Source organism: Macrobrachium rosenbergii, chromosome 11, assembly GCF_040412425.1.
Source record: "Macrobrachium rosenbergii isolate ZJJX-2024 chromosome 11, ASM4041242v1, whole genome shotgun sequence".
NCBI lineage: Eukaryota > Metazoa > Arthropoda > Malacostraca > Decapoda > Palaemonidae > Macrobrachium > Macrobrachium rosenbergii.
The window spans coordinates 33,157,975-33,174,554 of NC_089751.1; the positions used below are offsets into that span (position 1 = coordinate 33,157,975).

The 16,580-nt window shown below is 40.7% G+C and overlaps 1 protein-coding gene across 1 annotated transcript in view; it reads left to right on the forward strand.

Moving 5' to 3' along the window:
• LOC136843299 (uncharacterized) overlaps positions 1-16,580 on the forward strand; it is a 36,467-nt gene extending 19,887 nt beyond the window's left edge. The window contains exon 4 of the mRNA XM_067111501.1: positions 16,070-16,580. Coding sequence (XP_066967602.1) covers positions 16,070-16,123 — 54 coding nt within the window. The 3' untranslated portion in view covers positions 16,124-16,580. The remainder of the gene's footprint in view (positions 1-16,069) is intronic.

Sequence of the window (16,580 nt, forward strand, 5' to 3'; positions counted from 1 at the left end):
GGTCCACAAATCAATGGGAGGGTGGTGACCAGCCCTTGATGTGAGTGCCCTGAATGTTTTCATTGAGAAAACAAGATTCAAGATTCAAGATGGAAACTGATTATATGTTAGTTTTACAAGTTAGTCATTATTTTATTTTTATTTTCTGCATTAGTGAAATGGTATGGACGTTACAGAATGTATAATAAGCACATGTTTAATTTTATAAGACTTTTTATAGCAAAGCATTCTTTATGTTTAAAAAGTATCTGTTCTTGTTGTGATGTCATAGGAAGTGACGTCATAGGACGGAAATGGCGGGAGAGAGGAAAAGGTAAACAAATGCGGGCGGGAGGGTTGAACAAATGGTGGCAAGGTAGAGAGCTGTCTGAAGGTTAGGTCGGTAAAGATGGGTTGTAAGTCTGTTTTGTGGTTTTTGTTGTCGAAAGCTGGATTGTGTATTGAAAGAAGAACAATGTGAACAGGTGGGTGGATCGCTTAGTTGAAGCATTTTTGGACGGGTTAAGCTAGGAAAAATTTTTAAATGGTAGCAGAGTGTGGTTGGTTAAAAATGGACGGATCTGATGGCAAGCTTTGGGAGATAAAATGGAGAAGAGACTGTCTGAGATTTAGTGGGACACATGGCAATTATAAAGGATGGAGAGGACAAGTCGAAGATTGGCTTGTGGTGTGTGGAGAAGAAGTGAAATATCCAGGGATAGAGATGATAATGAGCTTAAAAGGGAAAGCTTTAGAAGGAATAGATAGAGATGAACTTAAGGATAAAGAGGGTTCAAAGATAATCCTATCCAAACTAGATGAAGTGTATCTAAAAGATACGTTAATGGAAAATTACAATAAAGAATCCTTCCGGACCTCTCTCTAAGAAAGCTATCTCGTTCTTTTTAAGGGACCTAGTCTGGGAAGCTCATCCTCAATTTGGAGAAGAGTCTCTGCCCTCCCTGAAAGTGAAGCCTCATGAGGTAAGAGCAGTGACTACCTTAGCCTTCAAGCATAATCTGTCCATATCTTCTATCCTCCAAACTACATGTGGGAGATGTAGGTCAGTTTTTGCAATGCACTATCTCTGAGACATTGAAACCACCTACGACAGTTGCAGCACCTTAGGGCCCTTGTCTGTAGCGGGTATGGTAATGGGGGAGGAAGCCTAGGAGGCAACTCTTCCAGCTGAATGTATTTCTGTCTGGAATGTATGGTATACCCAAGTTACCTACCAGTTTTTTTAATGGGGTGATGGTATCTTTTCTTTCTTTTTTAATTTGTCAGTGTAAGGTGACTAGGCATTATGATTGGATTTTTCTTGGTTCCTAGTACTTCGCCCTGGATTAGGGCAAGTTTTTAAGCCTGGTATGGCATTGGAAGTTCCTATTTAATACACAGCTTTGATTAACACTTTCGCAGCTAGCAGAATACTCCTTCGCTGGAAAGTCCTCGTATCAGTAGAGGTGTCTCTAGGCTATACAGCCACACCACAACAGGTTGAAATGAGTTCCAACCAGAGGCAGTACCTTCCTGCAGTAGCTCTTTCCAGGTAAGGAACAACAAGCATTTATCAATGCGAACATCATAAATATATCCATGAATCCCCACCATCCATCAATGTGGGATTCAGCAGTGTAATTACTGGGGAAGTTACTTAAATAAAAATGATATTTTTATAGAAAATAAAGTTTTATTTATACTTGCCCAGTACTTACGAGTTGACCCTGCCCTCCTCCCCTCACATGAACATTTTTATTGCAGTCAACAAATTGAACCATCTTTAAAGGGTAACATGTTCCTCTCCTTCCCAGAGAGTGGGCAGGGCCTAGTCACTGTCTCAGACGGAAGAAGTAGAGTAATGCCGCAAATTTCAAAAATTCAAGCTGCCACCGAGTAAAAAACTACGGCGATGTAATTACTGGTTAAGTATAAATAAAACTTCATTTTATTATAAAAATGTCATTTTGAAGTTTTGCAGGCACTTTCAAAGTGCTGCTAACCTTCAGTGAGCTCCGCTGCAAAACTTCCAATTATACAGTACTTTGCTTGCCAGTGGTGACCTTCCCTCGCTACAAAGTTCCCACTAAAGTGGGGGCGACCCTTGGCTATACTGCCACGCACTCTACAGGTTAAGATGAGCACCGACCAGAGGAATTTCTATTGCAGGCTCTCTTAACTAATAAGTAACCACAAGCATTGTATTCAGTACTAGCATTTTTTCTATTTCAAATTCATTACATGACTTAATGTTTTGGAGTATAATATGTCTATTTATCCCTCCTCTTTTCAATGTGGAGTCAGCTATGTAATTACTTGGTAAGTCATTTATATAAAAATCACATTTTTATGATGAAATAAAGTTTTATATACAGACAGTCTCCGGGTTATGACGGGCTCGGCCTACAATGTTCTGAGTTTATGACACTTTGCAAATATATTCATAAAAAAATTATTTCCTGGGTTACAACGCATATTCCAGGTTTAAAATGCTGACAACGCTGATCCAACGGAGGAAATATGGCGGTATTTCGGATGATGCCAGTCCGACGACGATTGGAAGAAATATGCATCCAAACCGGCAGAATGGTCAATGTTTGCAGGTTTTTTTTAATGGAAAAAACTTAATAAAAATGCAGGATTCGTTGTTTTCAAGACACCCAAAGGATTAAAAGTAAAGTATTCTTACGATTTTCGAAGATATTTTGGACGACACCAATCCGATGCCAGTCTGAAGAAATATGCATCCAAACTGGCAGAATGGTCAATATTTAGAGGGTTTTTATTATGAAAAACTCAGTAAAAATGCAGGATTCATTGTTTTCAAGACACCCAAAGGATTAAAAGTAAGGTTATCTTACGATTCTCGACAGTAATATTTCGGACAACTTAGTCCAACACACACGACGGAAGAAAATTCACATTCACAGATTTTTTCATAGAGCAGTATTCTTTAATTACTGATTTTTATTTTACTTTCATGACTAAATATATATTTTTATGATGAAAAATTATTACTAATTTTAAAATATTAATATTAAGGTAACCACAGCAAAGTATCGATAAAAGTTAAATTAAAATCCCGTGAAATCATGAAACTGCTTACCGATAATCACTTCATTCAACCTCTCTCTCGCTCTCTCTCTCCAAAAGGTAGAATGAGAAATGGATAGATATATTATAAACAGATACTTAGTTCAGCCCTTCACTCTCTCAGGAAAAGATACTGCTAGTTTGGGTCTCTTTACCTATGCACGCTGTTTGTGTGTGTGTGTGTGCATGTGTGTTGATAGTGATTTAAAAATGCTTAATAAAGGTGGTAGTACATCTTTGGAAGACAAAGAAAAAACAATTTATTTTTGTTGTCAGTTGCAGTACTGTATGGTAAAATTTTGGAGGAGATTGTATGAAAGGCTCAATAAAAGCGCAGGTTACGTCATTTTCAAGATACCCAAAGGATACTCAAAGGATTACAAGTAAGGTTTTCTTACGATTTTCGAAGATTATTTCGATTTATGACGATTTGCGGCTTACAACGCGGCATCAGAACGGAACCCCCGTCGTAAACCTGAGACTGCCTGTATACTTACCAAGTAATTACATGATTGGAGTCCTCCCTCCTACCCTCCGATGGACATAAGGTATCACCAGAATGAGGTTGTCTGCTTGTAGTTCCTGGTATTCCTGTTAGTGGGCAGGACCAGTCATCTGCACAATACTTTGAGGTGTTACCTGCAAATTTTTTCATTTAAGCTGCCATGCAAGAAAAACTATAGGCTATGTAATTACTTGGTAAGTATGTATAAAACTTTATTTTATCATAAAAATGTCATTTTTACCTTATATATTACAGTATTGGCATATCTTCATAATAAATAGCTTATTTGAGGAATAATTCCATAGCAATGAAATAAACTTTTATCCATGTAACCCTGGCTGAGAAAATGCAAATACAGGTATTGAGTTATGGTTGCAACCACAGCAAGCTTTACCTTTTGGTAGTAATAACATTTTGGATAACATAATATTCATTTTAACTGACTTAGACAGTTTGTGATTGTTAATGAAGTACAGGTAAATGACCATCAGTATACCAGGCTGTTTGTAACTGTTTAGAACAATTCAGTCATACGAACAATAATTATTGTACATTATCATATTGTTGTTAGGAGTTGTTTGTGATTGATGATACATATACAAAACAATTGTTTCCCTTTTAGTCGACGTGTGTAGGAAAAGCATGGTATGGAATTGGCTTTATCTAGTGTATTTTGATTTTTATGGATACAGTAAGTAAAACAGCATGTGTAATACAGTCGACCCCCAGTACTCGTGGAGGATGTATACCACTACCCCCTGTGAATAGCTCAAATCTGCGAATACTTAAAACCCCCTCTAAAAATGCTTATACAGTAACTCCCTATTTTGACAGTTCAAAACACCAAAAGACCCTCTAAAAATGCTTATACTGTACCTGAATATTTTAATAGTTTTATCACAAAAAGTGCATTAAGTCATGAAAATAGAGTAATTTGTGAATATTTCTCTATGAAAAATACAGCAAATAGGCGAATTTTCCATGAATAATGTGTATATATGTTCCACAGAGAAATCTGCGAATCCAAAACCGTGAATAGGCAGGGGTCCACTGTATCATCTTTACATAACCAATATTTCATAAGATACTTGTTGTTGCAAAAGCTAGCCTATATACAGATGGTTTTGTAATTTAGCATTCGTCTTTTACTACCGATATGAGATAAATTCATGAAAATTTGCCATAATTTTTTACCTTGTCTGATCTAAAGGTCGTCATATACATGGAAATATATGGTAATTATGAACCAAATACTGTACAGTACTGTATGAGCTTCTGTCTCTGTTGAGTAAATTGCTGTAACATTAAAAGTTGTGCATGTATTGTTAGCAGCCAAGCACCCTAGGAAAAAAGTAGAATCTAGAAACCCAAGGATCCAATTGGAAAAGCAGCCCCCTGCAGACAAAGAACTACAGAAGTAGAGATTCATTAAATAAGAGAAGATCTGTTATGGAAAAACAAAAAACATGCATAATGGTGAACAGGTTAAAAAGGCCCTTAGGAAGATAAAAAAAATACCAGGAGGAGAGTCAGTCATCAATGAGCTTTATAAAATATATGAACACTTGATAAAGGAAGAGGTAGGCCAGAAATGTTGGACGTGATCCTCACAGTAATGTTATACAAAGGGAAAGGGGACACACTATAAAAGGATTTTGACAAAGGAAAAATCTATTTCTGGAGAGGCCCGTGTCACCCGGTGAAATAGTCCATTCAGCACTTATTTCTAGGTAATTCCGTTGCTAGATACCAGAGAAAGCTAAATGAAATGCTGGAGTTACTACCCCAGAGCGAGCTCCACTAGATGGAGTCGTGTATGGAAAAGGGTGAACTACAAAACACGGAACCTTATCCTATAGAGATTCCCAATGTCAAAAGTCCCAACGAGAGAGGTGCCGATACAAGCCCATGCACTACTCGCGGACTGTATACAAGGCAACACTAGCCGCATTCCATGTTAGCACCCACCTCACTAGAATGAAGTTTATCAAGGAGGAGAGAATGAAAACAGGGTGGGTCACCGGGTGACACGGGCCCCTCTCCAGAAATAGATTTTTCCTTTGTCAAAATCCTTTTCTGGATCGGGTCCCGTGTCACCCGGTGAAATAGTAACAGAGAAATAAACATCATTCTTATGCTATTAAAGACTTAAATAGAAACGTTGAAAACTAGGAGAATTCTACCCTGAACATAAGTAAGGTCCTCTAAGTTCATGTAATGAAAATAATGTAAGTGGTCACCGCTCTAAGATCATGAGCTTAGAATAGCACCTGAATAGGCTTGTATTAAGAAAATACTTTGCTGCCTAATAGCAGACCCAATGACAGTGCCCCCTTTTTTAAAGGAGAGGACCTGACAAAATTGAGAGGTCCTGTCTAAAAAGCCTGTAAGGAGAAAACTGGACACAGAAACAGACCTTGTAAAAGGGGAGTACTTTCCAAGGTGACCACCGAAAATGAGGACCTTCAATGTAGATAGAAAGTTAGGGTGAGGAATTCACAACACTACCCCTGAAGAGGGGAAACCAAACTGATTGGTTCCGCCAGACAAACCAAACTGATTGGTTCCACAGACAGGGCAGACAGTACAGGAAAACTAACACTAGAAGCTAAGCTGATTAAAAATTTTTGGGACTTCCTTAACAAGGAAAGATAAGAACAAGATGATTGTTGGTTACCAAAGCTAACTCGATACATTACTCAAAGACCAGGAAACCGAATGTGGACGGAGTACTGTTCTTAGACGAACACAGACCTTAGGGATGAAAGTTAAGGGCCTGTGAGTCTGGTTCCAACAAAACACTTTCTTCGAGGCCAATGCGGTCGCATCAGTACTATAGCTTCAAAACTATGTGAAGAGTGCTAGTTACTTAACTGCAGAACCATACTGCAGTAGAGTAGGATCCCTTAACTGATTTCAGGAAAACAGTAATAACAGGACCAAAATCAGTTTCCTCCTCAACTGTAAGATTCACAAAGACCACAAAGCCAGGACATCAGAGTTTGAGGGGGTTTATACTGACGCAGGCTGAGTTTATACCAGACGGGACAGCTTGATAGTTTGTGGCTGAATTGGGTTGCAAACAGACCTACTTCCAGGCCCAGGAAAAGGTCACAAGACTACCTGAATGATGCTCCGCCTAAGGACTATTCCGACACCAGGGGAGGCCCTGATAGGGAAAAAGCAGTGACCTTTTGGACCCCTACGAGAGGGTGGTAGACAGAGGCACCTGCGTCTGTTGGTTATGGAGAAGAATGAACCATAACCTGAACGGAGCAAATCGAGACCAAAACGACCTGTTTACGCAGCGCACTATTGCTGTTTTGTTCAGAACCAGCCTAAAAGGAAACCTCTTGGGGGGGGAGTTTCCAAGGACAGGAAGACTGTCACCGCCCTCCAAAGCGTTGATATGGAACTGTCGGAACGTGACCGACTAAGTACCATGTACTCCATTGGGCCAAAAAATAACCACCTCACCCGCCAGAGAGGTGACGGTGTGGAATACTGAGGCCGGAGGGGAAAGCTGGAGAGGAACTGACTTCGGTAAGCACTTGACAGTTGTGCAAGGCCAGAGGCCACTATTCAAGTAGGAGGAATCAAGGAGACACGTCCCTGACTCCACCATACCCCGGTCATAAACTCCAGCTTTGACTTCAGAAGGAGAACCGTCACTGAAGCAAACTGGAGAAAACCAGGACCTTTTCTTGGGCACGGGGAGAGGTATGCTTGAGATGATGAAATGATAAGATGCCCTTGCTATCTCTTTCCACTTCCACTGGATTCATAACTACGGAAGGCTACCCTCCTGAATCAGGTGGGATTCCTTCCTGGTTACTTAGAAGCCCAAAGACTAGAAACCGATTATAATGACCGCGCCCTCAGGCAATTCCCGACGCTGGGTGCCCAAATGAGCCAGGCAACTAGATATGCAGCTAGCATAGCCTCCTAATACCGGAGCTGTTGAACTACGGTATTGTTCAAACTGGCGAAGACTCTGGAGCCGCATTGAGGAGGGCATGAACCTGAAGGGGTACGCCTGCTCCCCGAGTCTGAATCCCAAGAAGGGATAGGACCTTTCTGCAACCAAGATGTGAAAGGAAGCGTCGGAAAGGTCTATAGAGGTGGTTACGGCTCCACGGTGCAGTAGGATCCGAACCCACAAGACTGTAAGCAACTTGCGCATTGAATAAGGAAAAAAACGGGACAAGCCTGGAAAATTCCAGTGGAAGGGAACTTCCTTGGCAGACTGAAAAAGCCTGACAGGCCATTCGCAAAGACCCCCAGAACTCTGGCCGGAGGCTGATTGAACCTGATTGGGGGACAACAGTCCAGCTCCACCCCGGGCCCTGATAACTATACTCTGGGCCCAGGAACTGAAGTTCCAGTGGCCCCGAAATGGTACAGCCTCCCACCCATATGAGAAATACTACAGGAGGAGGCTTGATTGCCTCCCGTGAAGCCTAAAGCCTTCCCAATTTCTCGGAGAGGAGTAGGATGCATCCCTGCTCCTATGATAACCCCGAGGGTCAGAGCCTCTTGCCAAATGTCTAGTGAAAATTTTTTCCTTAGGTTTTCGTATGAAGCAAAGAAAACCCCGGCGGGCATTGCTATCTCTTTCCCGTGGGGGAGGCAGAGACACACGGGGGCGTTACAAGGGGCTGATGTGTTGGCTGAACCCGCACACATCGAGGTGGAGGCTGGGAGTGAGAGCTGACGGCTGTCTAGGGGCAGAGACCTGAAGAGCCTGCACCACCGCCTGAGCAGGGGGGCTCCTGAACTACATGAACTTCTTGCCGGACTTAGGGCAGGTCCCAGCAAGATCAGACCGTTTCTGCTCGTAGGGTAGACACCCAACGAGAACGGAGGCTCTGAGTAACAATAGTAGCCCCAGATGGGCCAGTAACCACGCCCACCTGGGAAAAGATTAATTCTCCAGGTGAAACCGTTCATAAGATTTTTCAGCTCAAGGCGGAACGGGCAAAAACCTGCCTGACTTACACCTGTTTCAGCCTCCCTGAAAAATTGACTCCGGAAGCTTAGGAGCTGTACGCTGAATAAATTAGAAGCGTAGTCCAGGGTTAGAAGATTCACTGTGAATGTATCTGTGATATCTGTCTCCGGAAATGCCTCAGCGATACATTTTCAAAACAAGCCTGTTGATAAGAGGGGCTACATTCGAGAGCACAAGGGGTAAGAAACAGGGCTCTCCAAGAGAGCACGGTAAGACCCCACAGCTGGCGTGAAACTTGAAATTCTCCGCCTGCCACTCCGTTAGAGTCCTCAGGAGACGATGTGTCCAGCCCCTAGCTGAGGGCTCACTTATGGATCCTGCCAGACAGATGCCATGCTCGTTCTGACAGTCTGGTAAAACCCGGATAAGAGGGATACCAGACCGGAAGGGAAGAAATGCCCTTCCACCAACCTCCGTGTGCCCACACCCCGACAGGAGGGTGCCTTCATGCTGGGAAGCATAAAGGAAGGCACCAAGATTCCCCAGACTGGAGGGGAAAAGAGGTGGAGATGTCCGAACGATAGAATTCCAGAACGGAGCAGGACTTAACAGGTGATCCATTGACAATGAGTCTTGAGATTAATCTCTTGGGATTTAAGCTCCTGGGAAAGGGAAGGCATGGACCATGACGTAGATAGTTAGTTAATAGGTTGACAATGACCCTCATAACGAGCTCCTTATAAGAGACCCGTAAAAGAGTTTTCAACAAAGGAAGGAGGGGGGTAACCGCCTTGCTTTGCTTGGGCCGTGTCCTTTCCAGAAGACGAGGCCAAACTCGTAGGTGGCACCGGATTAGAGATCCGAGACGTCCTTGAGGGGGCCCCGAGCGGGTCTTCTTGGTTTAAAAAAAGGTCTTTTTTTTTTTTTTTTTTTTTTTTTTTTTTTTTTTTTTTTTTTACTGACTTCACCTTAGGGACGGTAGACCAGGAACCGTCGAAAAGGGATGAGAAGGTAACGAATCCCCTAAAGGAAAAAGTTTGCCTCACTTAATTCCGAGCTAAGCGGAAAAGGCTTGTCTCAATTATTCCCACACCTACTTATCGCTCCGGGACGATGTTCACAGGTCCGAGAACGAGACAGAAGGCCGCAACGTCTTCAGAAAACTCTCCGTAAACAGCTAACTTGAAGCGAAGAGTTACGAGACGCTCCGGCCTCCAGGTAGGGGGAAAAAATAGAACCCCAGACACTGAGGAACAACTATCAATAATTTATATAAGACGGAGTTTGGCGACTCGACCGATAGGTGTATATGAAACCTACCAATTTACCGAGAATCTCGCCCGGAACGGAGTTTGGCGGAGGAAATCGATAGGCGTATATGAAACCTACCGATCCACCGGAATCTCGCCCGGAGAGAGCCCAAACACCGAAAGATTAACTATTAATAAGCCACAAGAGGCGGAGAACCGATAGGTTTATATGAAACCTACCGAATTAACGAAATCCCGCCGAGACGGAGTTCAAAAGAGCGACTATTAATAAGCCACATGAGGCGGAGCTTGACGGAGGTAAAACCGACAGGTATATATGAAACCTACGGATTCATCAGGTAGCCTGCTTGGGAGAGCATAGCGTAACGCAACCTGCCGGGTGCCAAACGACTAATAATAAGCCAAAGGAGGCGGCGTTTGGCGGCGATAAAACCGACTGGTGTAAATAAAACCTCGGATTCATCAAGTAGCCTGCTCGGAGAGAGCATAGCGTACTTTACAACCTTCCGAGTCAAGAATAAGTCACATGAGGCGGAGTTTGGCGGAGACGAAACCGACAGGTATATATGAAACCTACGGGTTCATCAAGAAGCCTGCTCGAGGAGAGCATAGCGTAAAACCTTCCGTGCCAAACTATAAATCCAAAACAGACTGCGACCGGAATGGGAGCTATAGACTCCGTGACCGCTGGTTTGTTGTAGGATAGCGGAGCATTCCTGCACTTGACAAAACCAGTCTGAAAACGTATGAGAAAAAGGCATGCTGGAACGGATGCCGGAGCAGAGTACCGTAGCAGCCAAAGCCTAGTCAGACCAGGAAAACCCCCCGGAGAAAAACCGGAGAGAAAACCGGGCTAACAGGACAAAACTCATAGACATAAAAACAGAGTCAACGGAACATTCGGAGCGACCATGTTTAAAAATCATGTTTGAACAAAATGTGGGAAGGTTATGAACTGTTCGGAAGTGGGCGCACTCCGAGCCAAGAGAGGAAAACCCCGGAGGAGGATATCCTGAACGAAGTGATAGCGGTGGGGGAATAAACGCCGACCGCTAAACACTAAAACCGCCGTAGCAGTAAGCAAGGAGAGCGCCCAACAAGATAACGAAACACCGAACAGGTAGTAGCAAAATGGGGGGAACGCATGAAAGTAAATAAAGCGGAAGACAGTTAGGTGGAGAACGCTAACTGGCCTCGTGTGAGATCCCAACAGTGAGGTGCGAACGGTAGGAAGCACCACGAAGGGAAATAGTCGACGTAAAAGGAAGGGGGAAGGATAGGCCAGGAGGTTGGTAACCCAAAGCAGCGACCAGGGGTGGGACAGCACTCCCGCGCCCAGAGATTCTCATAGATCCCCTCGCTATGTAAGCTGTGTCGCACGACAAGAGCGAGAGAAAAAGAGAGGAAGGGCAAAAACCTCTACGGCCAGGAGAGCAATGAAAGATAAAAGGAGTGTGAACAGGAGTGGGGAGAGCACTCCTGGTCACCTCCAGGTCCAGGTGGAGTGCCAACTCAGACACCGAAGGACAATCAATCAATGCAGAGGGAGGGGATTTAGGCTACGACATAAAATAAGGATAATTGCTCTCAAGCCTTGGAAAGTTAACAAACTTGAAAACAAACCAAGGGGAGAGAGAGCAAAGGATAAAAGGGAGAAGGGGACTCTCGAAACCACAAAATAACATATATATAGTCAACCCAAAGAAGTGTGAACAGGAGTGGGGAGAGCACTCCAGGTCACCATTGGTAAGCAACCCAAAGAAGGATTGAACTAGGATAGGCTACGCAGGTAAACCCTCGCTATTCCAGCTTAACTTATTAGGAACATTAGCCTAAGTGAAAAGCCGAAAACAGGAGAGGGTGGACGTAGGCAATATATCCAAGTCAAAACCAGACAAAGGGAAGCACCAGACATAAAACACACATGTACAGAACGAGATCACCGACATGAAACTCATACGTACAGATCGAGATCGTCCCCGCCTAAACGAATTTTTCCCCGAAGGGAAAAAGTGTTATAGCCAACCCCTAGGCTAACCTAACTGAGGCGATGTAAAGGAAGGAAGCCTAGGAGAGGGGTAAAGGCTAACAAATAACTCAAAAAAATCATAATAAAACAAAAATTGTCTGTAAGGTACATGTAGGAGGATAGGCAGGCCCAACACGACATGGACGTGAAGGGACATGACCGACCTCCAGTTAAATGAAAGTATCCTAAAATTCAAAAGCATCCAAGCACAAGGTCAAAAATTAAATGTAACAATGAAAATCATGTTCCCATACACTTAGAGAAGTGAGTCTAAAACAAGGCAAAATAAAGCCAAAATAAGAAGCGAATAGGCCCGAGGGGGAACCACGTAGCCTAAACAGCAAGACAGCACTTGATCAGGAAGGGAACACAAAATTCACAAAATAAACAAAATTATGAAAACAAAGTAAAAACCGTAACAGTACCAATGAAAATAAGATCCCCAAAGACTAAGAGAAGTGAGGACAAAATAAAGCATAATGAGGCCATGATAATAAGCGAATGGGCTCGAGGGGGAAGCTCGTAGCCTAAACGCTCAACAACATTTCTCGTAATGAAGCCACAGAACAAACATAAATGGGCCCGAGGGGGTAGGCCTAAACGCTAAACATCACTCCCGTAGAAGCCATGAACAAATGGGCTAAAACATCACTCCAAGAAAGAAGCCATGATAAAAGCGAATGGGCCCGAGGGGGTAGCTAAAGCCTAAACGCTAAACATCACTCCCGTAAAAAAGCCATGATAAAAACAACGAATGGTCTCGAGTGGGTAGCCTCGTAGCCTAAACGCTAAACATCACTACCATAATAAAATCACTCGTAATGAAGTCATGAAAATGGAATGGGCCCGAGGGGGTAGCTCAAACGCTAAACAGCACTTCTCGTAGTAAATGGGTACAGAACAAACAAAAATTAATCAAACCCACTAAAGATAGGGATCATTAATGGTAAAACATCCCAAATAAAAAGGATACAAATAAAAAACACAAAACAAATATGCCGAGCCAAGACCAAGAGAGGTCAAGAGACGACGTGAGAGGAGATCGAGACGGGCGTTATAAATTCCTTTAATTATTAAACTAAAGGAAAATAAGAAGCCTCAATCGCCTAAAAAACAACAAAACACTGGTACTCAAGTAATTGAAGAAGAACCTTGCGAGGATGCCATAAAAAAAACCAAAATAGAGCACAAAATAAGGATCACAACGAAATTACGTGTGAACGAAAAAACGTGCTAAAATGGAATGCGGCTAGTGTTGCCTTGTATACAGTCCGCGAGTAGTGCATGGACTTGTATCGGCACCTCTCTCGTTGGGACTTTTGACATTGGGAATCTCTATAGGATAAGGTTCCGTGTTTTTGTAGTTCACCCTTTTCCATACATGACTCCATCTAGTGGAGCTCGCTCTGGGGGTAGTAACTCCAGCATTTCATTTAGCTTTCTCTGGTATCTAGCAACGGAATTACCTAGAAATAAGTGCTGAATGGACTATTTCACCGGGTGACACGGGACCCCGATCCAGAAATGCAGTTATCACCAAGGAATAGGGAAAGGGGACATACTATAATGTAGACATCACCAAGGAATAAGCCTTTTGAATACATTGAAAATATTGGAAAAGATGTTGGAGGAAGGCTGAGAAAAACTTAAAATTATACAGCAATTGTCAGATTAACAACAGAAAATTTTTTATAAAGCAGTTGCAAGAAAAGCCCATGCAAAGAAGAGATTATACAGTACCACAAAATTTTAAATATTAGTAAGAGATACAGAATACCGAGACAAAAAATGAAATTATTTTAAGAAGGCATTGGTTACCAGAAAGACTCATGACGATGAGCTATTGCAACTATTTATAGAAAATATGAAAATGTTTGCTTTTGCCTTTTAGATTAAATTTGGCCCAATTAACCCTTAAACGCCGAGCCTCTATTTACAAAAACGTCTCCCGTATGCCTTGAAGTTCGTGAGTTAGTGCCAAAGCGGAAAAGTTTTTTTTAAAAATCACAGCACGCTTAGTTTTTAAGATTACGAGTTCATTTTGGCTCCTTTTTTGTCATTGCCTGAAGTTTAGTATGCAACCATCAGAGATGAAAAAAATATCATTACCATATATAAATATTGGAATATATGACAGCGAAAAAAAACCTCATTATATAATTGTATACAAATCAGCGCTGTAAAAAATAACGGTTAAAGCTAATGAGTTAATTTTTTCTTAGTTGTATTGTACACTAAATTGCGATGATTTTGGTATATAACAAAAAACGATCAAAGCAACACAGAGAAAATATTATCACAAAATGATGCATGAATTCATAACGTGCGGACGTAAAAAATGTTTTTTTCAAAAATTCACCATAAATCGAAATATTGTGCTAGAGACTTCCCATTTGTTGAAAAATGAAGCTAATTGATTGAATATTACTAGACTGTAAGTGTTTTAGCTTACAATTGCAGTTTTCGACCATTTCGGTCGAGTTAAAGTTGACCGAAAGTCGAATTTTTCTATTTATCGTGATTTATATGAAAATATTTCAAAACTGATAAAAGCTACAACCATGAGTTATTTTCTGTTGTATTGTAATGAAATTGCGCACATTTTCATATATAAAACATTATGTAACGACTAATATAAAAATGTGCAAATATTACGACAACGAGACGAAAGAATTTCTGAGATGTTCTCTCTACAATGAGATAATAAGGACAATGTTTTTTCAAAAATTTCACCATAAATCGAAATATTGTGCTAGAGACTTTTTGTGATTTATTGCAAAATGAAGGAAAACGATTGAATATTACTAGAATGTAAAAAACAAGTTTAGAAGCTTACAATTGCGTTTTTACCATTTCGGTCGAGTTAAACTGACCGAAGGTTGAAATTTTGGCAGTTATCGTGATTTATGTGAAAATATTTCAAAACTGATAAAAGCTACAACTAATGAGCTATCTTCTGTTGTATTCTACATGAAATTGCACACATTTTCATGTATAAAAGTTTATGTAACGACTAATTTAAAACGATGCAAACATTACGACAACATGACGAAAGAATTTCTGAGATGTTTGGCGAGTTACATATCAGCGTAGACGAAGTAAATTTTTTTTTTTTTTTTTTTTTTTTTTTTTTTCAGAAATTCACCATAAATCGAAATATTGTGCAGAGACTTCCAGTTTGTTGCAAAATGAAGGTACATGATTGAATATTACTAGAATGTAAGAGTTTTAGCTTATAATTGCGTTTTTACCATTTTGGTCGAGTTAAAGTTGACCGAAGCTTGAAATTTTGGCAGTTATCATGATTTATATGAAAATATTTCAGAAACTGATTAAAGCTACAACCATGAGTTATTTTCTGTTGTATTCTACATGAAATTGCGCACATTTCCATATATAAAACTTTATGTAACGACTAATATAAAACAGTGCAAACATTACGACAACGTGTTCTGAATTTCTGGCGCGGACGTAAGGAAAAAGTTTTTCAAAAATTCACCATAAATCGAAATATTGTGCTAGAGACTTCCAATTGGTTGCAAAATGAAGGTAAATGATTGAATATTACTAGAATGTAAGAGTTTTAGCTTACAATTGCGTTTTTACCATTTCAGTCGAGTCAAAGTTGACCAAAGGTTGAAATTTTGGCAGTTATCATGATTTATATGAAAATATTTCAAAACTGATAAAAGCTACAACCATGAGTTATTTTCTGTTGTATTGTACATGAAATTGCACACATTTTCATATATAAAACTTTATGTAACGGCTAATATAGAACAGTGCAAAAATTACGACAAAATGACAAAAGAATTTCTGAAATTTTCGGCCGAGTTACCGCGCGGGCGTAAGAAAAAAGTTTTTTTAAAAATTCACCATAAATTGAAATATTGTGCTAGAGACTTCCAATGTGTTGCAAAATGAAGTTACATGATTGAATATTACTAGAATGTAAGAGTTTTAGCTTACAATTGCGTTTTTCGACCATTTCGGTCGAGTCAAAGTTGACCAAAGGTTGAAATTTTTTGTAGTTGACGTACGGTATGTCCACTTGGCACCCAACAGACAATTTTAGTCGACGTATGATACGTCCAGTAGGCGTTTAAGGGTTAATATATGTTGCTTTGTTGTTTGACTACTTGTGATTTTTTTTTTGTCTTGTTATAATACCCATAAGATTAAGCTAATCACTGAACGTCAATGAAGATCTCTTAATTCTCTGTGTTCTGTTTTTGTTACAGTTGAATGATCTTCACCAGTCAGTTGCTGCTGTAGTATCAGAATATGGATTTTAATCCTCGAGAATTAACCATAAGCTTGGTTTACACAAGACGAACAGTAAGAATAATTGGATGAAAAAATTAGGTTTTAAAGTTCTCTTGATCCTTTTTTATAGCTCTTGTGTATAGTGAACAGGTATTTTTGTGTTTGATTTTAAAATCCTTAATTTACGTTCATAGATTAGGTTGACAAAAGGTCAGTCATTGGTAAAGGCTTGGCTTTTTATATAACTGGGTCACAGCTTATAGAGAAAATTACAGGAGAGCAAACCTTGTTTAGTTCAGATGGGTGCTTAACAGTTTTCTCAAAAGGTCAAAGGTATAGGATAGTTAGCCTTGGCAGAAGAGCATAGCCCTCAAATATATTTAGAGCAGAAGTAATGACTATTTAATGGCAGTACATTAATACAAATTTTTAGTACAGTACAATGCTTTTATGTGATTTGTAGTGAAATTATAGTTTTCAAATTGA